At 43.8% G+C, this 25,780-nt stretch overlaps 1 protein-coding gene across 1 annotated transcript; it reads left to right on the forward strand.

Moving 5' to 3' along the window:
* The first annotated feature begins 424 nt into the window (after positions 1–424).
* Positions 425–1,363, forward strand: LOC146853788 (olfactory receptor 5J3-like). The gene has a single exon (XM_085650901.1). The coding sequence runs from the start codon at positions 425–427 to the stop codon at positions 1,361–1,363; it is 939 nt and encodes a 312-aa protein (XP_085507027.1).
* Positions 1,364–25,780: the final 24,417 nt, after the last annotated feature.

Consider the following 25,780-nt stretch of genomic DNA (forward strand, 5'->3'; position numbering starts at 1 on the left):
TGCATAAGACTATATAGAGAACTTAAAACATATATAACCTGTATTGCAGTGATATTAGGTGTGCTTTCTTATTGAACTGCCTAATTTTTATGAGCCTCACAAATTAGCTCATGACAGTTCTCATCTGTGCTAAGAGAGACAGAAATGCTAGGAGACATATGACGAAAAGCATGTCGCATATGGCTTGCGGGCAATCTTACGTGGAAAATCTTGAGTATATTTTTCAATCTAGAGAGAAATTGTTATCTGTAAGTGTACTTGCACTGTGACATTGACTATCATAATTAGTGAGATTCATTATTCTACCTAATAGAGGTTTGCACAGACTATGGTTTTAATATGTGTACATCTGGAAATAGTATATGGAAGTTGATGTACCTGCTATATGTCTTCTTCTTGTAGATAAATATTATCATCCACAGACATGATGCCCAGAAACGAAAGCACTGTGACCAAGTTCTACTTCGTCGGATTCACCAATGACCCAAAGCTGGAGGTTCCATTCTTTTTACTGTTTTTATCAGTCTACATCTTTACGTTGCTGGGTAACTGCAGTATCATGCTTATTGTCAGGCTCAGCCCCCAGCTTCACACACCCATGTACTTTTTCCTCACCCAGCTTGCTTTTCTAGATTTATCTTTCTCCTCTGTTATCTCTCCCAAGATGCTGGCTGATCTTCTTACTGAGAAAAGGATAATCACATTTTATGGCTGCATTGCTCAAATCTTTTTCTTTAGTGGCTTTGCCAGTACAGAATTCTTTCTGTTGGCAGCGATGGCATTTGACCGCTATGCAGCAATTTGCAATCCATTGACATATACAGTCATCATGAACAAAAGTAAGCGTCTTTGTTTGGTTGTAGGGTCATATACCGGTGGCTTTCTAAACTCTCTGATACATGCAAGTGGTCTTTATTGGTTATCTTTTTGTGGTCCTGATGTCATGAACCACTTTGTTTGTGATTATCCAGTGCTCTTGAAGCTGTCCTGTACTGACATCATGATAAATGAATTGATCCTTTCTGTATTTGCTTCCTTTATAGTGGTAGGCTCTCTCCTTGTTATATTTTTCTCCTACTCATACATTATTACAGCCATCCTGAAGATGGGTAACACAGCAGGAAGAAGCCGGGCTGCCTCCACCTGCATCTCCCATTTGACTTGTGTTTTTCTTTTCCATGGCAGTGTTTTCCTGAATGAGATACTCCCGAAAGCAAGCTCTTCAGAGGGGCAGTACAAACTGGTTACTGTGATTCTCACCATCCTGATACCTGCTTTGAACCCCCTGATATACAGCCTGAGAAACAATGAAGTAAAAGAAGCTGCAAGAAAGATATTGAGCTGGACATGTAAAACCCAGTGATGGAAAGTACTGCAACGGCCAAGACCTAACAGAGAATGAAACCCCATTTAAATATACATTTGGGCATTTCCTACATATCAAGACAAGCCTTGAATGTTTTTTGTCCATATTTGCTAAAGCCATCACTATGAGCTAACTGCCTATAGGTCCTACGTACTAGGATATGTGGGACCTGAAATCTGTATCCAGGTGCACACCACTACACTTGTATTACAGGATACCGTTCTGAGAGTGGAGAATGAATTTGCAAATCCCTGGTGGTTGCTCGCAGGTCTGAAGTCCGCACTATGCGTTGTGGTGCCCTGTGGCACCACCAAGCATATTACAGCTTTCCTTGCTATTCTGGTCTCATGGAGGTTCTTACTCCATGAAACTGCTGGCAGTGAAGAAAAAAAGGGGGGCCTATAGGGCTGTCTCCTGGCCCAGTGCAAGGGGGTGCATGCAGGGGTCACATTTAGTCCCTCCCCTCTGTGCATACATTCATCTTCCTGCATGGTATGGATTGCAGAGTCTATCCCTTGCAGGAACTGTCTTTGGTGCTGCCATTGCGGTACCCATTTTCAGCAACACTGCTGCGGGACCACCAAAGAAATGCCCACCAGAAACGAGAAAACGCCAAATCTAGCTATCAGAGCTCAGACGGCTTTGGTGGTGTAGGAGCGGTGGCGGCTTGGCAGCCCCTTCCACACCATCAAAGTCATAATCAAGCCCTTAGTGTCAACTGGGTGGTGCTGGTCAGTGGTAGCAGAGGGCAATGGGCAGAAAGTTTCCAATAGCCTTGTAAGCTAATGCTTTACTGCCAGAGTTGTCTGCTTCCCCTGCTGTGCTGGAGGGGGAGCACAGGACCAAGCAGTACCTCTGCTTGCAGCCTCTGCCCCTCTTCAACCACTGTTTTTCAGATGGAAATCCACACCAAGTAAAATAGAGTAATACTGTATATTTCTAATATAATATTTATATGGAGTGTCATGAGTTAACTAATTCAGATGGCCTCTTTGAATTTTATGCTGATGTGCATTAGAGAATCTCCCAAAATGTGAGTGTATGTAAGGTTCCGACATCTAAAACAAGGCTCAAGATTTTAGTGAGCAATAAGCCGCACTTTCAGCTGTTTGAAGCTATTGAAAGTAAGCAATGTCGATTTCATAAAGTGTTGGAAAAAAATGGTTGGAACACACAAGAATGTAAGCTCAATGTACGAAATTCACTTCTATATTTTTTGAGGCTGAATCTGAATGGTTTATAATGTTCTGCAGAAAACATGCATAATTCTCCTCAGACACGCACCAATCATATCTTAAAGGATCATTAAAATATTGGTGGCTGTGCTGTGATAGACCTAAAGTGATGCAAACCCAATTTCTGGTAAATCTCTGGTTGTCTTCTAGACAAATTCCCTTATTTTCTTGTGAGACCTGACTATGACATGCAGGGAGATTTATCTACTAAGACCTCTTTGGGTTCAGGCAACATCTGGTTCTCTGATATTTAGGTATTGTGGTACATTTATAAACAACTTAGAAAGACCAGAATGTGCATTTCAACATATTTATTTTAAAATGTCTATTTAAAAATACCAGGATTTAGTGTGCACAACATTGGCAACAAAACTGAAAATAAATTCATTTAAACTTTTCAATAACAGTGAAAATAGGGAAAATTATTAACATCACAATTTATAACACTTAACACCCTCACTGGCTATATCTAAGCACTATGCTAGTTCTAGCAGATGAATATATAATAAGCCTGTGTTTTGGAGGAGATGCGCATACCTGGACAACAGTGTTTGTTGTCTGTTTGGAATGGCTAGTTACCTATTTTGAGCACAAAGGAAAAGAGAATCTGGTTGAGAACATATTCATGGAAGCAGTTCATCAAGCCAGAATGGAATGCTTCGCAGAGCCTCAAGGAAGCTTGTTCAGTCAAGATGGAATATGGTGCTGTGCTCATCTGGATCCATCACCAAGGTAATGCATCTCTCCTGACAAGGAGGAATGTTTGATATAACCAATAAGCATCAAGATGCTAGTCTAAGATGCATTCCTTCAAACAGGTAAAAGTATGACATTTCAGATTACACTATTTGGATTATTGTTCTTTCTTTGACCTTGAAATTGAGATAAAAGGGCACGTGTTTGAGACTGATGTCACATCAGGTGTATTGTTGATGTCTATTTCTAAATGACCTGCCACTTGGAAAGTTACACAGGTAACTCGGAGTTCCAGCAAAATTCTGCCAACCACCAATTGGCAGAGATTTCTATCATGCACGCCTGACAATGGTAATTGGTGAGTGTGAGCAAGATTTGGTGTGCTCTAGTGCAAATTTTAGTCACTAGTAGGGCACCCGGCGAGATTTCCCCAATGCAAGTGGTTGCAGATGGTACCGACCATTTGGGGTTAAAAAACTGCTGATTAAGTAGACAATCTACTTGAACTGCAGCAAAATCAACTTGAGAAGCAACGTGGTGCTGTTCGTGCAGATTTGTCAGTGCTGAACAAGCTCCTGGCACAAAAAATATACGCGAGCAGCCCGATGTACCAAATTCCACCAGTTCGCAGAACTCCACAGAATCTTGCTGCATTTGTATGTAACTCTGCGGAATTCCACTGAGTAAAAGTCTGCGAGTACCACCCACCCCTAATGTCACCCAAAAGTAAACAAGCAAGGCAGGCGATCCAAAATGGAGATCATCATTAAAATGGGATATGTCCTGTATTTGTTTCAGAACCAGAAAAGGAAATGAATAAAATAGATCAAATAATAAAATTATGAAGTAAAACAGTCATATAATTTATGACATTCCTGGAAATATTTCTAAACTAAATAATCGCTAAATTAGCACTGAATATTTTTTTTTTATTGATCTTGCTTATCATTAAACATGTACAGAATAAAATCAAACGCCAGAAACATGCATTTGATAAAGAAGTAATTTGACAGCAGTTGTAGAAGTTGTCCTGAATGAAGAATGTCTAGATTCAACAGCTAGAAAGAGGAGGATATAGTGAGTGTGAATACTTGTTCACAAACAGTATACCAGATATGTAACAGAAATGTACACATAAGCTTAGACCTCACTTTGAAAGGATTTCAGACAAATTGATATACGTACTAATAAGACAAATTATGAGATGTGGAAGTTAAGATCTCAAGTTCACATTATTACCTTACGGACAGATAGTAGAGGGCCTAATTTCTGATGCCATGCTGTTCCCTGATGTCCCGGTTGATGTTTTTCTCAAGTTTGGCTCAAGGGACTGTCATTGACAGAAGCTACAAGTAAAGAGAGACATCCATATTGGCACAAGTCATTGTAAGTCAAGCATTTAGATTATAGGTTCATGTTTTCACTACTCATTGGGAAAGTTACACCAAATGATTTTAGGCTACCTTGAACAGGCCAAAAATAAATTAAATCCCTACCTCTGCATTGTCAAAATTCAGGTACATACTAAATGACCCAAATAAGTGAAACTACAGTTTGACTTATTGAGCTTCTTGACAACAGAGATGTGTGATATAAGACATACAACTACCATGTCAGAAAAAAAAGTAATGCCATTGTTGTAATCGCCTACTTGGTACGTTCCTTCCCCCCCCCCCCCTCCTTCCTCCTCTCTTGGTTCTTCCCTTCCCTGTCACCAACATTCTATTGCACCCTTCCTCTGGTTATACTGGATCCTGTGGTGGTGTAAGGACCATTAAAGAAGAGTTACCGTTTTACCTTGAATTGGTCTTTATTATAACACTGGCGACGTTTCGCTGTCTTGGGACGGCTCACCATCACCCCCATTTTCTTCTTCGTATCCAGTTTTCTTGTTGGGCGTACTTCGCAGTCCAGAACCGGTGGTGGCTCTCCGGTGGCTAGTTCAAGTAAGACTGTGCCTGGTTGCCTTGTTATGCCCCTGCGTGCATTGGGCTGTTAAAGGAGCGTCTTTTGTTCAAGTTCTTGAGCTTCAAAACTACTGACCATATCCCTGCATTTGTCCGCTCATGCCAAGGTTGCAAGATATTCCTAATCTTACCGAGGTTGCCCTCGCTGTTTTCAGCCTGTGGGGGCTCCGCTGCCTTGAAAGGGACAAGTAACGCTGGGTCGGTGCCTCGCTTTCACTGCTGCCTTGAGAGGAGGAGGGGAGCCGGTTCCCTCCGTGGTTCCGATCACTCCGGAGTCATCTGCCGCTCTGTTGTCTCTGCTTTGTGAGGAGCATCCTGGCGTTTCCGTTGCCTCTTCGTTTCCCCTGGTGAATTTCCCGGCTGTGGCCCCCAGCGCTGTCGCTCCGGTCTCCTCCGCGGCTGGGTCATCTGCCTGGTAGGGAGACAGAGTTTTGCCTCAGCGTTTGGTGTTCCTCAATGTCCCTGCATGGCTGGGTCTCTGGCACTGTAAATTAGTGATGCCACTTCCTCGCTTCAGGGAAACTGTGGCGGCAACCTTTGGGAAGTTCGTTTAGTGAGGCACTTCTGACTAGATTCCTGTCAGGAGCCGGGCATTCTTCCTCGCGCTCGCGCAGCTGTTCTGTCAATTTCACCTTCAGCTGAAGCGAGGGAGTGCGTTTCTGTTTTGGTCCACCGGGTGGCAGTGTGGCTTCATATCACAGTCAGGCTGTGAGGAGACTTGTGATAAACAGCTATTTCTTCACCTCTGGGGCTCTAGTGCATTTCGCCATCGTGGATGAACTTAGCCTTCATTCATTACTTCTATTTCGTTGAGCCACCTATCCACTTAAGTGCGGAGGAATCCAATTCTAGACATCCTTTCCTTCTCGCTGACGGGCAAAGCATTTGGAGTTCCTGCCTGTCAAATTCACGCTGACGGGCACAGCTGCACGTAGTTTTGTCACTGATGGGCACAGTTTCAATCAGTTTAGTCGTGGGTGTCTGCTCATGCTGACGAGCTCAGCTTCTATTTCTTAACTGGGAGGTCACATGCTTGTATGATTTTCCTGGTGTGGTGATTTTTCGCTTGAGAATTACAGTGTGTTATGATACTCAATTGCATTTTTTGATGTTTGAACAAGCCTGCATTTTGCTAATGATCTGTACTGCTCTACTCCTTATTGAAATGTGCATGGAATTTTGTAGGGGCAAGGGTGTAAAACAATTGTGAAGTTAATTGTCTTTGCTCCTCTCCTCATTCCATAGTTTTAAAAAGGGTTTTTGGTGGGTTTGTTTTTCCTCCTTCCTGCCAGTATTGAAATCATGGCAGCTGCTAATATGTCGCAGCCCCCACCGTTCCTTAACGAAGCAGGAGAACCTGTTCTGCCGTGGAAACAATGGTTTGGGTTACTTGAGTCATATCTAATTGCTATTGGGGGGGAAAAGTTTTCCCATTTACGTAAGTTACACACCCTGCTACACAATTTGGGCGTTGAGGGACGCAAGGTCTATGATGATATTTCGACTAATGCAGAAGTGGGAAGTGATAGTGATGATGATGAAAATGTGTATATAGTGGCAGTAAACAAACTAGAAAAGCATTTCAGTAAGAGGATAAACGTAGTGTTAGAGAGACATAAATTCTTCTCAAGGACACAAGGGAAGAATGAAAAGGTTAAACCATTTATTGCAGCCTTAAAGGGTCTAGCAAACACATGTGAGTTTGAGTCCCTTCAGGATTCCCTGATTAGAGACCAGTTGGTCAGGTGCACCAACAATCATAAGATTCAGGAGAGACTTCTTGTCGCTAATCCCAACCTCAAGGAAGCCATAGATATAGCGGTAGGGATTGAGCACACGGCAGATTGTATGGTTGAAATGAAAGGTGAAGGGGGCAAAACCATGGAGGTCAATGCCATAAGCAAAGATCACAAAAGTAAGATAGCTAACACCCCACTTCAGGGAAATAAATTCAAGTGTTATAGGTGTGGGAGCCCAACACACTTAGCCAATAACCCGATATGCCAAGCACGTTCTGTTGTCTGCCACAAATGTGGGAAAAAAGGACATTTGTCCAGGGTATGTCATGATCAGCGCTCTAAAGCGGTGTTGGAGATTGAGCCACAATTATTTCCTGATCCCAAGTTAATTTTTCAACTTAAAGACAAAAACAATACAGACAAATTCCCCTCTTGCAACATTACCCTGGATAACAAAACCCTAACGGTTTTTGCTGATTCATGTTCCCCTTACACCCTGGTTGATGCCACAATATTTTCTCAACTGTTTCCCTCATGGGAAGAAACGGTACAACCTCCGGACATACAACCGGGAGGCTACAATGGGGACCCCATACCCCTATTAGGCATGACCACTAAGGAAATAGGGTTCAAAGGAAGGAACACGGTGGGCAGGATATACATTACTCAGAAGGGGTCCAACTTGTTGGGATGGAAACACCAGAGGGAACTCGGGATTAAGTTAGACCCCAACAGTCCCGACCAAGTCCTCTTAGTGGATCCCTCGGTGGGAGGGATGGAAGTTTGCAATGATTTCCCCAAAGTGTTTTCTTATGACCTAGGCTTACTCAAGAATTATCAGCATTCCATCAAATTGAAATCCAATGCCAAACCGGTAGCACACAAAGCCAGACCCATACCACATTTAATGCACGTGCCTCTTCAAAATGAGCTAGACAGATTGCTGTCTTTGGGGGTGATCGAACCCATAGAGTGTTCACAATGGTTGGCCCCCATTGTTCTTACCACCAAGGCTACTAGTAAGGACATCAGGCTCTGTGTGGACCTCAGGGACCTTAACCAGAACATATGGGTAGACAGGCACCCCCTCCCACGTATTCATGAGGTGCTTACCCTCATTAATGGTGCGAGTTGTTTCAGCGTTCTCGACTTATCCTCTGCCTATCACCAGGTGGAGCTTCATCCCAACTCACGGCATCTCACCTCCTTTGTGACACCCCTGGGAGCCTTCCAATTCCGTCGCATGCCTTTCGGCTTGGCTTCTGCTGCGGCTGCCTTCCAGAGAATCATGCAGCATGTCTTGAAAGACCTTCCCAGAACTCTCTGTTTTCAAGATGACATACTAATCTACGGGAAGGACTTAAACGAGCATAACGTCACCCTTAGGATGGCCTTGTCCAACTTGGAAAAATCAGGGCTCACTCTAAAACAGGAGAAATGACGCATTGGGGTGGGATCGGTTGAGTATCTAGGACACACCATCTCTCATGATGGTATCAAACCCAAAATAGACCTAGTTAAGGCTATTAGGGACACTGAGGCCCCCAAAGGTGTTCAAGACCTTAAATCATTTTTGGGCCTTTCCGAATATTATTCAAAATTTGTGAGGAACTATTCCTCAATAGTGGAACCTTTACGTAACTTACTCAAATCCAGGACCTCGTATGTGTGGTCCGATGCCTGTCAGAATGCCTTTGATCTTGTCAAAGAAAGCATAATTTCTGCACCATCCCTGGGTAGGTTTGACCCAAACAAAACCACAATCCTTTGCACTGATGCAAGCAATAAAGGGTTGGGGGCCAGCCTCACCCAAATGGGGGAAGGTAAGGAACACATTGTAGCCTTTGCATCTCGAGCTCTTAAGGGGGCTGAAATCAACTACTCAGTGGTGGAGAAAGAAGCACTTGCTTGTTTCTGGGCAATCAAACACTTCCGCTTCTTTCTGTGGGGTATCCCTTTTACTGTAAAGACGGACCACAAACCACTGATGTTTGCTTTCACCACCAAAGGGGCCAACAAAACCACCCCCAGAATTGCTAGATGGATTTTGGGACTGGAAGGATACAATTTTTGTGTAAGATATATGCCAGGTCATCAAAACACGGTTGCTGACTTTTTGTCACGGTCTCCATCAGAGGGAGAAAGTGCTCCTGTTAGCTGTGAATGTGATGATGTGATTTTGCAACTTACATGCTTAAAAAAGGAAGAATGGAACGACAGTATGCAAAATGATGCAGAGATGTGTTCTATTAAAGAGTTCATCAAGAATGGTTGGCCGGAAAACAAGAATGACATTCCTATCAGTTTAAGTAAATTCTGGGATGTCAGAGTAGAACTCAATATACAAGGTAATGTGGTTTGCAGAGGGGAGAAAGTGATTCCTCCGGAGAACTTGAGAGAAAAGATTGTGGGTCTTGCACATGTAGGACACTTAGGGCGAAGCCTAACCAAGAATAAAATCAGACTGGAATATTGGTGGCCTGGTATGGACGCCATGACGGAACAGGTGGTGAGAAATTGTGTAGACTGTAGCCGGAGTGACAAAACTCACCAGACCCGCAAGCCCCCCCTTTCACCTGTCGCAGTGCCTGATCGACCATGGTCAAAGTTAGCCTTGGACATCATTGGTCCCCTCAACCTAAGAACATTAAAGGAACGTTTCATCCTGGTGCTAGTGGACTATCACTCAAGGTGGTTGGTCTACAAATGTGTCCAGCAAATAGACACAAGAGTCCTCATACAATTCTTAGAAAATGTGTTCTTTGAGGAGGGGTTACCTGATACCCTTATAACAGACAATGGAGTACAGTTCACTTCGGACAATATGAAAGAATTTCTGTATCACCGGGGCATCACTCACCTCAAATCTGCTTTGTACTGTCCCCGTGCAAATGGGTTAGTGGAAAGGATCAACCGGTTGTTCAAAGAGTGTTTGCAGAGAGCAGAAGTAATGGGGACACCAGCAAATTCTGCGCTTGTGGAAACAGTATGGGCCTATCGCACTTCTCCAAACAGTGTTTCTGGAGTCTCTCCGTTCACCTCTCTCAAAGGAAGGATCCCGAAGACTAAATTAACTCCACCGGTAGGGCCAAGAATGGACGCGGGTGTAGTAGACAGAGGTGAAATCTCAAGAAAAGTGGAAGAACACCAAGCTTAATACAAAGTCAGGTATGACCAGACCAAACATGTAAAAACACAAATGTTCAAAGAAGGTGATTGGGTCCGGGTGGATTTACCTAAAGCATGCAGGAAAGAAGCTTCAAGATTTTCGGATCCTTACAAAATATCTAGTGTGGGTAGGAATGTAGTCCATCTCGATAACGGCCAAACATGGAACATGGACAGAATCATTCCGAATGGACAAGGGGGTGACTTGGACAACGATAGTGACCCAGAGACAGAGTTGCAAACTCGCAGTCACAGAAGGTCTATGAGAGCAAGGAGCTCACCTGTCTGGACCAGAGACTACTGTGTTAAGTGAGAATTATTGTAAAATGTTCCTGGTGGTTCCTTATCTAGCTTTGCTATTCTACTGCTTACAATGTTCTGCAGTGACCTTGTCGCTGCTTGTTGATACTGCTATCTCTCTCTTTGCCCTATGCAGGGAGGTGTGTTGCAATCGCCTACTTGGTACGTTCCTTCCCCCCCCCCCTCCTTCCTCCTCTCTTGGTTCTTCCCTTCCCTGTCACCAACATTCTATTGCACCCTTCCTCTGGTTATACTGGATCCTGTGGTGGTGTAAGGACCATTAAAGAAGAGTTACCGTTTTACCTTGAATTGGTCTTTATTATAACAGCCATGCCATGAGGTGCAAGTCCTAGTGTGACAGACTAGCGTTTACAGAAAACTGATGGGTGGAATGCTTGAATTAATCTCAGCAACTGGTAGTTACTTGGAGCCGCATACAAGTCCATCATTTTCTTTGCACACCAGGCCATCTCACTTAAGATTCAGACCAGATGCAAATCAGTCTTTTACTTGCGCCAATGGGAATAGTCCAGCCCAAACTGCCAGAATAGGTCCTTCATGAACCGAAATACAAGCAATCCAGGGCTGGTTTAGAAATACTAAGTACCCATAAGCCATGTATAGATTGGTTCCAGTGACACAGTGTGCACAGGACACACGTCTGGGGATACCCCTCCCACTTAGGGCAACATACTAATGTACACAAAATAGTGATCAACGGTGTGCTTGAATTAATCTTAAATACTGCTAATTACATGAGCTGCATCTCAGTGCAGCATTATATTCCACACCATGTCACGTTAGTTAGGACCCAGTCATATGCGAAGCACTCCTGACCCATTCCAATGGGAAGGAACTTTCCAGCTCAAACTACCAGGCCAGGTCCTCTCTCAGATGGAACACAAGCAATCCAGGACCAGTTTCTCCCTAGTTAGGGATCATCAACCAGGTATAGCATGGTTCCAGGGACACAGTGGGCAAGGGAACCACGTCTAAACATACCCTTCCCTCTTTGGGTGAAACTCTAAAGCATACAATAACGTGATGGATGCAATACATGAATTATTCTTACCCACTAGTATTTATGTAGGCCTCATCCCAGACCATGATTATATTGCACACCAGGTCACCTCAGTTATGACCCAGCCATATGCAAACAACTCTTGACCTTCCTCCATTTGAATCCTTGTGCTGTGGCACTTCTAGGAGAGAATATCGCTTTTTTTGCACATGATGGATGGAACAACATCACAGGGCCTAATAAATGAGTTAAATAAATACTAGCAATTCTTAGTGGACCAGTATACATGTCAAGGTACATTTTCACTTCACTTTAAAGACTTGGCTAAACATGTATTCCCATTTGTTTGTAGGTTTTGTTAAAATGTGCACATAGCAGTTTTTGATGGTGTTGAGTGTTGCAGGACAGGCCTTGTGTGTTAACCTGCTGTAGTTACACAGATGTCTGTCCCAGCTTTAGGATTCACTCTGGTTGTATGAGGAAGGTTAAAAATACCCTTAAACAATTAAAAACTAGTATTATAAGGTGTATACATAATGCATGTATGAGTGAAGTACAGAGCTGGATGAATGCGTTTACCTTCAGTTATAGAAAGATTGAGTCATAATCAACTCATTATCAAGGTCCATGTATGAATAGCTAGGTCATTCACAGTTTTTTTATTTTAATTCTGGGACTCGCAGCGCTGTTTAAACACATATAAAATCAGTAATTGAAATACAATTATGCAAAATATAAAGCATGAACTGGCTTAACTAGTCATACATGAAACAGAGAAAGAATAACGTCACGGAGAGTGTAGGGCGTGAGTGGTAAATTCTCACCAGCACCACAGTAGGGTTGTATGGAAGAAGCTGTCCATAAGGTAGAAGGGGGTGCATTGTTGGAGGTGGGGGAGACACAGATGGGTTCCAATTAGCTCTCCAGGAAGTAGTCTAAAAAGCTTTATCCTGGAGATGATCTCCTTCACCCGATTCCTCTCATCCTGCCATTGTCCCCAACACTCCGGGAGCTCCTCCCCAAGTCGTTGACTGCATAAGTAACTTCCTACCATATGCTGCCTTCTGGGCTCCACTGAGGAGTCACGGAGGCAGTCATATAGATGTTTGTAGTTTTACTTTGCAAATGTTAGTAGAAGGGGTGTCTCCTCCTCAGTGAAATTTCTCTTCCTCTGAAGCTCCCAAGCTAATCTGCACATTAAGATGCAAGAGGCAAATTCTGAAAAGGAAAGAAAGAGATCCTACATTTTAGGCAGTATGTCACATGTGTCTGGCTGATTTCACTTTAAATGCCATTTGTAAATGTGCTAGTAGTTACACTGCTCTGGGGAGCCGTAAGATTTGGCGCTGCCCAGGGCTTCATGATTAAGTAAATCTGAGGCAGAATCAAAATCAATAGGTGCTGCCTGAGAAAACCCACCCCCGCACACATGGAATGCCTCCTTTATGCAGAGTAAGGAATGGCAGCGAAATGCGCTGCTTTGTATTACTCCATATCTATGAGGTCATGCAAGCCACGTAGAGTGGCTTTGCGTCTCCTCATAGATAAGATTGGGAGACTTACTTTTTTTGGTGCTCCTGTGGTGCAAGACTCTTATCAATAAGCTCCACAGTGTCTGCCAGTTGTAAAGCATGCCAGTAAGCTACATGTAGTAAGTTTACTTTTCTAACTTCTGACTATTCAGGCTTCATTTGTTCAATTGAGGGTTTGAAGACATGCAAGTTACACTTTGTGAATACAGAAAAGTAGTGTTACCTTTATGAATCAGGCTTCAAGGGCCCGATTAACACGCAGAGATTTATGGTTGGTTTATTAGTAGTACAGTAGTCTTACTTACTGAAAAATTCAAATCACAAACCAATGGCCTGATTCGCAAAGTTAACTTACACTTTTTAATAACTTACATTCTTGAGTAAGTAAGCATGTCATTAGTAAGTAAACTAATAATGACAAAAGAAGAAACATTGTAAGTCAATTACTTAATTTAATAACGGGTGGTAATTAAAATAAAAACTGATTGGAATTATTTGTAAAATAAATTAAACTATTAAATTAAGCCATGTTTTAAAACATTGTACTTGTAAATTTGCAGGAAAATGCAGTCTGGCTCAATAATAAAGAATCCTTGCATTCCCCTACCCCTGCATGCACCAGCTCCTGCCATCATTTGGTATGTTTCATGAGATCATCCTCCATTATATTATTAAGTAGTTTACAAAATTTTGATATTGGTGATGGAGCTCCTAGTGCCGTATCCAGTAAGGGAACTCTATGACACCTGATTGCCTTCTTAGATAGATAATATCTCACTTGTAGACATTTGAAAATATGATTATTTCCAATCCCAAATTTCCTCTTAATTGTATCAAACAAATGTATTTTATTATCCACCATAAGATCACCAATATGCCTTATGCCCCTATCAATCCAAAGTTTCATATATCCATCTTGGAAGATTTCCAGCAATAGCTCATTATCAGCCAAAGGGGTATATCTACGTATCCTGTTTATTTTAAGTTTTTCCCTAACTGTCATCCATACCTTAAACGCTCCCAGCATAATTTTAAATTTCACTCTTTTAAAAGAGGCAAAGTCGATATGTCGCATAAGACAGCCGTAGGCCTCTGCCCCTGATACTAGCCTATATATAGAAGAGTAGGGCGTTTCCTCTGTTGCTACCATCTCTTTTCCCAATAATTTAGCCATCTGTTGTAGAGCTGACGCACAGTAATAGATCTGGAGATTGGGAACAGACCAACCCCCACGATCTCTGGGTAGAGTAATGTATTTTAGTGCTCTATGAGGACGTTTCCCGGCCCACAAGAATTTCGAGATTATCTGATTAAAAGCAGAAAACCAAGCCTTATTCATTTCAACTGGAATAGCTCTAAAAGTATAACATTTTGCCAAAAATAAAATCTTAATAACATTACACCTCCCTAGGAGTGTAAGGTGCAAGCAGTTCATTCTATTAAAGTCTATTTTAGTCTTTTGTAGCAGAGGCTACCTGTTGATTTGCACAATATCATCGATATTGGCACAGATCTCAACCCCTAGATATCTAGCATTTCCCACTCCCCGTGTATCATCCAGATCGATTCTAGCATTGTTAACAATTATCGTCTTGTTCTCATTGAGATAATATCTTGAAATTTTACCAAAGTCCTTTGCTTCCCTTTCAACCTCATTAATAGCCTCTACTGGGTTAGCTGTAATTATAGCACGATCATCTGCGTATGCTAGAATCTTGGTATCTCCTCCGATAGAGTGAATGGCCTCTATATTGTTATTCTCCGCAATTTTTCTAATTAAAGGATCTATATAGAGTGCAAATATTAGCGGGGAACGGGGGCACCCCTGATGTGTACCGCAAGCAATTTTGATTAGATCAGATGTAAGACCCATCATAGCTATTCTAGCCACGGGTTCCTGAAATATACATCTGATAGTGCCAATAAAGCCCTTGCCCAGTCCGTTCCTTTCCATGATTGCCCATAAAAAAGGCCAGGAGACCATATCAAACGCTTTTTCAGCATCGAGCAGTATTGCGGCCATAGGGTACAATCAAAAAGCGTGATTATACGTTGAATATGTTCGGTCGTGCCCCATACCGGGACAAACCCATGTTGAAAAGGGGATACTAACTTCTTAATAACTAAGGCTAGCCTATTTGCCAAGGTTTTAGAAGAAATCTTTACATCGCTATTAACCAACGTGATTGACCGGTACGATCGCAACTCCTTTGCGGATTTGCATTTTTTAGGAAATACTATAATATTAGCGTTTTTCAGGAATCGGGGGCTAGCAGATCTGCTTGTGCTCTACGAAAAACCACCGACATAAGTGCCCTGAACTTTTTGTAAAATTCCCCTGGTATTAGCTTGGTTCGCACGGCTTTGGCAAATGGAATGGAGTCTATAGCTTTTATTAGTTTGTCCATTGTGATTGGCATATCTAAGCTATCTCTCTCCTCGGGAGATACCTGATCAAATATTTGCCCCCTTAGATATTCTTTGATTTCTTTATCCCCAGCCCGTATATCCTCAGTATATAATCTTTGATAACATTTTAGAAGTGCGGTGAGGATAGCGTCAGGTTCTTTTACCATACCTATGTTAGGATCTCTAATTTCACTGATCTGGTTTGTATCGTTTTCTCCATAGGACGTACAGCTAGTACATGACCCAACGTCTTGTTATTTTCATAGACCCTGCTCCGCCAAGCCATGTACTTGCCAGCCGATATTTTGAGAGCTATCCCAGTAATGGCTGATCTAGCAATGATAATCTTTGTTTGAGCTGCCTCCGGTTCTGCCCCTTCAGACAATACCTCTATTAAAGGCTTCTGCCTTACCCAAATCCTCATACAGGGCCTGTAACAAGGTTTTGTCCTTCCTTTGTACCTCCCAGCCATACCTAGTTGTTTCTCCTCTAACCCGTGCTTTTAATATATCCCATACTATACTTATATTCGTACTCCCTAGGTTCTCTTCAATAAACCTGGGGATCCATTCCTCAAGTTGTTGTATATACTCCTCTTCACTTAATAGAGTCCTATTAAAAGACCATCGTGTCTGTGAGGATTGTAGCCCAATATTTATTTCAATCAGCAAAGGGTTATGATCAGACATGACTTTGGGATATTTGCTTATCTTGCAACCTTGCAAAAACTCCTGTGACACAAAAAAATAATCCAATCTTGCATGTACTTGATGTGGTGCAGAGAAGTACGTAAAGCCAGGATCACTTTCTTTTTATGCCACCCATACATCTACTAGCCCATGCAACGGTTTAAGTTGTAGCAGTGATTTAAAAACTTTGGGTTTACGACCTTGATACGTCACTCCTCTATGAATGGAAACCGGACAGCTCATATTAATATTCATATTTATACATAAAATCAGAGGGAGAGGCCAATCACTAAGCTCGATATTCAACCATTCGAATAATGCGGGATCCTCCAACACTGAGCCATATACTGAGCCATATACTGAGCAGAGAGGAAACATCTTATTATCAAGGCAGCATTTCGTAATTACCCATCTGCCCAATTTATTCGCAGATGAACGCGGAAAACTACCCATTCCCTTCCGTGCTAGTATTGCCACCCCTCGTGTTCGAGTTTCCTGTGTAGAATTAGCAATAACTTGATAGCCAGCCATCTCTAGAATGCCTTTTCTACAACCTTCAACATGTGTCTCTTGAAGTCATAAAATATCTGCCTTCAAAAATTGGACATGGGGACTAATTCTCCTTCTCTTTAGGGGGCCGTTCAGTCTACATATATTAATAGAGGCAATTCTAAGCTTCCTCATTGAACAACATACAATAATTCCAAAATAAGTAGCAGTGCAATACAAGAAATACTAAACTCATATACCAAATGCTAATCCCAGAGAAAAGATTTCTCCCTTCCTCCCCTTGGTTTTGACCATCCCCCCACCCCCTCCCTTTCCCCTTCAAAAAGGCAAAAAAGGTCCAGAGACCCTTGTGATGCCTCTTGCATGTAGTTCTGCCCCCTAGCCGCTCTCTTCCAAAAGACCATAAGTGAAGGGAAAAGACAAAACGTAGAGAGAGAGAAAGAAAGAAAAAAAGGGCATATCAAATAATTATTGGTTAACATTTTCTATCCCTCTACCACAGCTTATTTCTTAGAAAGTTCCTGCAGGAACTCCTGGGCTTGAATTTTTGACAAGAACACTCTTGTTGTACCTTCACAAATAACCTGGAGTCTAGCAGGGTTTAATAAAAATACTTCACAACCCAGTTTCTGAAATGGCATGATTAGCAAACGAGGTCTCCACCTCCTCTCCACCATTGTGTGACAAAAGTCAGGCCGAAAAAAAGGAGTGCCCCTCCCCCACCCTCTGTGCATTGGGCCTGGCTTTATCAAATATGGATTAACGGAGAAGAAAGTTCCCCAAAAATATAAGGATGGCTCTCGGTTTCTAATCTTGCCCAGGCCTCTTTTTGAGCATCAGGGGGAATCGATGCACCCTCTGTACCTCAGACTCCCAATTCCAATGAGCCAATTCGGGAAAGGCTTCCTTAAATAACCTCAGAACATAGCCACAGATATCGTCACCTTCAGCTTTTTCTGCAATCCCAAGTAATCGGAGGTTGTTACAACGTTGTCTATTTTCAAAGTCCTCCAGCTTCCAAAGTACATCAGTCTTCCTACTTTCATTAGCTGTTGTTTGTTGGCCAGATATGTCTGCGCTGGCCTCAAGTTGCGCGATTCATTCTTCCAATGCCATGGTACGGCCTGAAATTTCCGTACAAGCTTTATTAACTTTACACACAACTCCTTGTAGTTTTTTAGTGGCCAGATGGGCCCTCTTATGTTCATGGCGTGCCTCCGTCTGCATTTGTTTCAACGTTGAATATGTTAACTCCATAGATGGGTGAAGTATCTGAGGAACCGTAGTATCTTTGATCTCTATTGAACTTTCGGGAACTTTTGCTTGGGTTCTGAGCTTATCTTCAATTTCCCTTTCAAAATGGGTGGCAGTATAATCCCATTTTAACTGGCTTGATTGACTGTAGTCCGATGTAAAGCCCCCCAGTAAAATCATCTTCTGTTCCACCTTTCTCGCTGTTATTGAACAGGTCAGATTCCTCTGTCATAGAATAAAATTTATCGTAATCCGGAGTCGCTGGAAATGTACCAACTACCTCAATACTGGCCTTGTTTTTCCCCTTTAAGGCCTGTGCGTTGGGTGAATTCATCTGCAGCTTGCATAATATTAAAAATATCCTAAATCTTTTGTTGTGCAATGCTCTTAGTTCTTGGCATCTCCTCCTCTATGCCCTGCATAATAATTTTGGGGTTTTTAACCAGTAAAGTGACAGGTCTAGTGACAGAATTATCCAGCTCTACCACCTCTGGGGGAGTCTCTCCTGTGCTATGAGAGGTATTTTTTAGCAGCCCTCCCATTGGGACCAATTTTCTAGAGCTGTCCATATTTGTTTTTAAAAGAAAATCGCCTTTATCTTTGCTTCTTTTTTTTTTCCAGGGTGTTTGCATATTCCCAACCGGCAAACATTCCAGGTACAGTTTGCTGTTTGGGTCGCGTAACTATCTCACCTACGTTGTATTCATTGCTAGTCCCATCCTTATTCAGATCCAAGTGTGGAGTATCACTCAGATTCATGTTCCGATTCAGGCTTTTCCCTTCAGTAATTGCATGCCGTGTCATAGATATCCCTTTGGCTCCTATGGCAGCGCCGCTATCTTTCCCCAAAGATTTTGTTTTCGGCGGCATGTTGCACTGTTTGCAGCCCATCTGCCCTGTCTCAACGGCTACAATATAACGCTCTGCCTCTATCACTTCAACCGCTGGCAGTTGTTCCGCGGCAACAAAGTATCGTCTAGCTTCCTTGAGCCTCATCAGCACTACAAGTTTAGTGCTGGTTGCCGCCGAGAGAAGAGTCCTCAAGGCTTGAACCATCAGAGCTCTGATCATCAGCAGCCTTATCCGCTTTTAGTCCCGCAGCTGTTCAGATCCCAGGAGTAGCTATGGGTAAGTTGACAGCATGTTAGCCGTTTTTTACAGCATTGTCTTTTCCTCCCTCAAATGAGTAAAAAACACCGCGGGAGGGAGAGTTGCTTTCCACAACGCTCACGCAGCTGCCATCTTGCCTCCTCGGATGCAATTGTTTTCTAGTGCACATCTCAATGTGTTATGAATGAGGAACTGACCTGGAGCAATCCCCCATAATCTAGCATAGAGTCCAGGGGAGTAAGCGTGCTGTTCTGGCATAAGTCACTAAGTGTATGTAGCCCAGCGGCATGCCAAGTGACTAGTTCAGCTGATGATGTAATCAGTTCACCATACGATGTGCCTAGCAGTGAAAGTGCTGGAGCAAAGGGATAAACATGCTTGGTAATGAATAGGCATCTATAGAAAAGGCCAAAGCATATGGGTCCATGTGCAGGTGTGGAATAGGTGAAGCAATGCAGGGAAGTCCCATGCAAGGAAAGCATTAGTAGTGTAAGATGTAAGCCTGCTAGCTTGTGAGCAACTCACTGGTGCTGAGCTGCCAAGTAATAGTGTTAAGAAGTTAGGAGAGCCAGTCCCCCTTTGTCTATGAGAAGATAATGCTTCTGCAGTGCTATCCTATATCTCGATTTATGCCAAATCAGTGAGCACATTCGCCCCCTCAATAGATGTGAAAAAGGGCTTCAGAATGTAGAAAGAAAGGTTAGCAAAAAAGCGTAGGAACCGAGGAAGCACGGTCACTTTAAATGAGGGCTTTATAGCCCGCCACCGAAGTGGAAGTAACTGCCAGAATCCCATTGGGGAATTTGCTGATGTAAGTGCCCTAATGAGATTACCATCGCAAAGATCAGTGTCTGAATGATAGATTTGAATGCAGAAGGTATGAGGCTGCTAGGGCAACTGAATACCGTTTAGTGTGGATGCCCTCTTCCCCATTGTTGGAGTGAATGGGAACAGGCAGGATTTAGTCCAATTAACTCTCAAACCTTATAATTCAGCAAATGTGGCAAAAATGGAGTCTATGATGTCCAGTATCTTTGTGATATCCCTAAAATATAGCAAACGGCCGTTGACCTACAAAGATATGAATGAACTGCATCCACCAGCGTGATCCCCCAGTTATGACTATCGGCATGGAGCACCAGCAGTTCAATTGCTAATGAGAATAGTATAGGAAGAGCTTTAACATGTGGCTCTTGTAATTGGTATAAGTTCATGAATCTACATTCCATTTTATTTATTTGCTTCTTATGTTTATTCATACGTTGAGTGAAATCCCATTCTCTCACATCTATATTCTGGCTGGTAAACTTTTTATTAACATTTTCCGTTATACAACATTGATGCATTATCTCTCATAGTCACTTTTGAATACATTATAGTTTAAGACAATAGTTGAACAGCAGTGTATTTTTAGGTCAGACATTGCATATTCAGGCATTTCTTTTGCACCCTCATCTTTGTCCCTATCCATATCAACTGTATTATTGAATGTTCTCGTCTTAGTAGCTAGTCACTTTCCTCTGATAGCAATTCTTCTTGTGGGGGTTCACAGATTTTGCCCCGAAAGGTATTCCACTTTCCCCACACCGGGTCCACTTTTTAGGGCATCTTGTGTGTAAATATACAGATTTTTCCGCTATCATTACACAATCTATGTCCTGGCACCATCATCGAAGGTTGATTTGGTGCCCCAGAGCTGTGCTATATTCCTTTTCGCTATTGCCATACCCACTGCCACCCAATCTTGAGCCGCATGGTTAAGATCTGTGGGCTCCCAAATGTTAAGCAGACATCTTTTTGGTTCAGGTTGAATCATCACCCCTGTTACTTGGGAAACTGTGTGCATGATCGCCTCCCAGTATGATGTAATTTCTGCGCATTACCAGAGTGTGTGCCAAAACGTGCCCGGCGCGCAACACTGTCGCAGGCAAAGTGGTGTATCTGTCTTGCCCAGTTTGTGCGGTAGTGTTCGTGTATAGTAGGTGTGGTGTAGAACCTTCAGTTGTATTAGTTTTAGTCTAGAGGGAATCGCTACTTCTTTGGGGGATGCAATTGCTTCTTGCCAGTCCTCTTTGTCCAAATCTTCTAGTTCAGCCTCCCCTCTTGCTTTTTTGTCATGTGGTCTGTAAGCAACCGGTCTCCCAGGGGTGAGGACTCCGGCAGTTGTGTGCCTGGTGGGATCAGTGCCATGAGCACATGTCTGATCTGCATACATGTAGTTGCGTGAATGGGATAACCTCACCCTTTTTCCACAGGTCACCCACCTTCGAGATGCCTATAAGGTTCCATTGCCTGAACCCTTTGTATTTCTTAGCTTACCTAACTTTTGTGTGTCCCATAGTGGTGTTGCCTGCGTCATGACCCCTTCCCACCCTAGTGCAGTTGCGCCTCATGTCATATCTTAACTGTATGCGCCATTGGTCCTGTCAGGGCCATTGTCTTGGTGTTATTATATAGCGTATGTATCAAACAACAAGATAGGTAGGGAGGAGGAGTCAACTTCTTCCCCTGGGTAGATATACTTGAAATCAACAAAAGAGTGACAACCAATTCTGGAGAACAGGTGCTCAAGGATAAAAACTGTGCAAGGAAGAAACCTCTATTTTTTAAAAAGAACTCTCACTCACCAACCTAGTTGGTGCCATGCTTCATCATCGGGTTCCCACCAGGGAGACCGACTGCCTCCCTGGTGTGCTTCAATGCCTGAATTACACAGTTTTTATCCTTGAGCATCTGTTCTCTGGAATTGGTTGTCACTCTTTTGTTGATTTCAAGTTATTATATAGCACCCTCATCATCCCGCCTGTTCCCTGGAGATGTCTGACCATGCGATAGGCCAGGTTATCTTGTGCTGCGTGTAGCCACTGGTTCAGCACCGTGAGTTGGGATGCCCAGTAGTATGTTTTTATATTAGAGAAGGCGATACCCCAGTCGTACCAGCTCTTTTTCAGTTTATGCATGGCTATATGGGTAGATCTGCCATCCCACAGTAGCTTATTCACTTCAGTGTTTATCGCTTCAAAGTATGCCGGAGGGACTGGAAACGGCGTGTTCTGCAAGGCATATTGGAATCTGGGAAGCACCATCATCTTAAAGAGGGCTGCTCTACCTAGTAATATGAGTGGTAGTGATCGCCAGCGGATGACATCTCGGCGAAAATGTGCCAGGGGCTGCATGAGAGTTTCTTCAGTAAAGTGTGTGTCTTGATACATTATTTAAATGCCGAGATACTTAAATCCCTTGTCAGCTATTTGTATTTCTCAGTTTTGCGGGAGTCGCGGGGGGGCCATGAGGTATGAAAACGAGTGATTTTGCCCAATTTATTGTGTAGCCCGAAACTCGCCCGTACGCCGCACAGATATCTAAGAGGCAATTAAGTGAACGCGAGGGAGAAGCCAACTATAGTAACACATCGTCCACACAGAGCGAGATGCGATCATCCCATCCCATAGTCCACTTGAGTACACTGATTACCGGATCTTGCCGTATCCATGCCGCCAGTGGTTCGAGTACAATTGCAAATAAGAGCGGTGACAGAGGGCAGCCCTGTCTTGTTCCCTTACCCAGGGGGAAGTCAGCTAAGATGCGTCCATTTGCCACCACTTGTGCCATGCGTTTAGTATAGAGCAGTTTCACCCAGCGACAGAACTTTGGGTCAAACCCCAAGTGGTGAAGGACTGCAAAAAGAAATGGCCAATCCACCATGTTGAATGCTATTCGTGCATCCAGGGACATAGGCATTTTCGCTTATAGTAGATCTACGCACCATAACATCATGGTGTCTCCTGATATTCAGTGCCGTATTACGGTTTGGCATAAATCCAGAATGGTCCGGGTGAATCACGTTCCGAGATATGGTTGTAGTCATCATGTTAACGCTTTCGTAAGTATCTTTGCTTCAGCATTTATGAGGGATATCGATCTGTATGACATGCAGTCCTGCGGCGCTTTGCCCGGTTTATGTATTGGAACTCCCTAGGTGCTGATCCCTAGGGAGTTCCCCTTTTACCAAACTGTCCTCGTACATATTAAGTAGGTGTGGCATGAGGGTAGTGGCTGTTTTTTTATAGAATTCTACTGGAATACCATTTGGTCCCAGGGCTTTACCTGTATGTAGGGTGTTTATCGCTCGTATGAGTTCTTCTTGGGTCAGATCTGCCTCTAATGTTTGGGTTGTGGTATGGGATAGTGTAGGCATTTGTATGTCTTTTAAAAAGGCTAAACTCTCGTCTATCATAGTTGTGGCTAATGGTGTGTATATTTTCTCATAATGGGTCGCTAATATGTCAACAATTTGCTGGGGGTCTGAGGTCGTGGCTCCATGTTCTACTTGAAGTTGAGCTATCCATCTATTGTCTCTTTCCTTTTTATCTAGCCATGCTAGGAGCTTGCCTGCCTTATCGCCTTGTTTGTAAATGGTATGTTGCATGGTCGTGAGTTTGGATTTTGTCTCCTCCCACGTGAAGGCCTTATATTCTTGTTGAGCTAGATGTAGCCTATGTGTTGTATCATCAGTAATGTCTGTGGAGTGGTCTGTCTCTGCTTGTGCCACCTTCTGCTCTAGTGCCTGGATCTGTTTTTGCTGTATTTTTCTGTGATTTGTTACCAGTAAAATTGCCTGACCGTGTAGGACTGTTTTGTATGCCTCTCATAGTGTAGTTGGAGTGCGTACTGAGTGTTCGTTTTCTGCGAAATATTGTTTAGTGGTTGTGATCAGGCCCTTCCGAATCACTTTGTTTTTTAGATATTCGGGGTAGAGCGGAAAAAGTCTGCACCTCCCAGGGATGTAGGATATGTAGGTGATCAGTACTGGTGAGTGGTCCGATATACCTCTGTGCAAATGTATTGTATCTAGTACTCTCTCCATCCCTGCTGCCAATGTGAATATGTAGTCTATTCTTGAAAGACTATTGTGGGCCCCTGAGTGGAAGGTATATTAGAGTTCCGGCGGGTGTCTGGCTCTCCAGACATCCGTGAGTACAATTGCATTAACAAAGTCCTTTAACTTGAGATTAGAGCTGCTGCAATCTCTGGGGAGTTTTCTATCGGTGATCCACTCCTTGCTCCTGCCTCGAGTGGTCGCTCCCCTGCCTGCTTGCTGCTGAAAGGCGGTATTGTGCTACAAAGCTGAGTGATTCATTGATTGTAATAGCGCCATAGCGTTTCAGCGTTTCAGAGTTGCGGTACTTTATATTTGCATAGCGAAAAGATTTTAGAGCGTGTGAGCATTTAATTATTTATTTAAACAGCGCCAGGAATCATTATCATTTCCCACCGCCTGGTCACTGCTTCACCGGATGCTTGCTTGGTCGCTCCATTACTTTCCTGCATTGTGTAATTGACATCGTGTGCTATCGGCGCCCTGCTCTGCCCTCCCCTCCATTTTGGCTCTGTTACTGTTGTTGTTGTTCCCTTGAGCCCGCCACGCCTCCCAGCTGAGCCGCCCTCCCACTAACAATATAGAGCGCCCTCTGACCTTTGTGCTCCGTGATCCACTCCTTGCTCCTGCCTCGAGTGGTCGCTCCCCTGCCTGCTTGCTGCTGAAAGGCGGTATTGTGCTACAAAGCTGAGTGATTCATTGATTGTAATAGCGCCATAGCGTTTCAGCGTTTCAGAGTTGCGGTACTTTATATTTGCATAGCGAAAAGATTTTAGAGCGTGTGAGCATTTAATTATTTATTTAAACAGCGCCAGGAATCATTATCATTTCCCACCGCCTGGTCACTGCTTCACCGGATGCTTGCTTGGTCGCTCCATTACTTTCCTGCATTGTGTAATTGACATCGTGTGCTATCGGCGCCCTGCTCTGCCCTCCCCTCCATTTTGGCTCTGTTACTGTTGTTGTTGTTCCCTTGAGCCCGCCACGCCTCCCAGCTGAGCCGCCCTCGCCCCTCCCCCTCCACTATCCATATATGACAGTTGTTCCCGCGCGCAGCGTTCACGCGCAGCGCCCGCGCCCAACCCGCGCCGAAGGTGCGCCAAAGGTAAGCCCGTCTACGCCCGTCCTCGCCTGGACCGCGCCCAGCGCCAGACCCCCTGCCCCTCGCGCTGCCCAGCCCCCCCGCATTACCTACGATGCCGCCTCCCTCCTAGCCCTTAACCCCGGTCGCGCCCCCAACTGCGTCCAAGCCGCCCCTGGACAAACTCACGGTCCGTTCTCCTGCTTCTCCTGCAAATTCAGCGGCACCAACAACATCTCCACTACGACCACACCACAGATACCCGACCCCAACCACCTACAATGCATCTTGCTCAACACCCGATCGGTCCACAGGCACGCCATCGACCTATGGAATCTACTAGACACCACTTCTCCGGACATCGCCTTCCTTACGGAAACATGGATGAACGCTTCCTCCGCACCAGACATCACCATTGCCATCCCTGAAGACTATAAGATCACTCGCAAAGACCGTACCAGCCACACAGGAGGAGGAATCGCCATCGTCCATAAGAAATCCATCCGCATCTCAACCAGCTCCGACGCCAACCTCGCCAACTCCGAACACCTTCACTTCCAGATCCACACCGACCCCAAGACCACACTCAGAGGCACACTCCTCTACAGGCCACCAGGACCCCGCGCAAAATTCAGTGAAGACATCACGGACTTCATCACCCCACACGCGCTCCCCTCCAAAGAATACATCCTTCTGGGAGACCTAAACTTTCACCTCGAAAAGATCAACGACCACAACACCGCCACCCTCGTGGACAACCTCGCCAACCTCGGACTTAAACAACTGGTCACTTCCCCCACCCACATCGCAGGTCACACACTCGA

Source organism: Triturus cristatus, chromosome 4_1 (assembly GCF_964204655.1).
Source record: "Triturus cristatus chromosome 4_1, aTriCri1.1, whole genome shotgun sequence".
NCBI classification, from domain to species: Eukaryota; Metazoa; Chordata; class Amphibia; order Caudata; family Salamandridae; genus Triturus; species Triturus cristatus.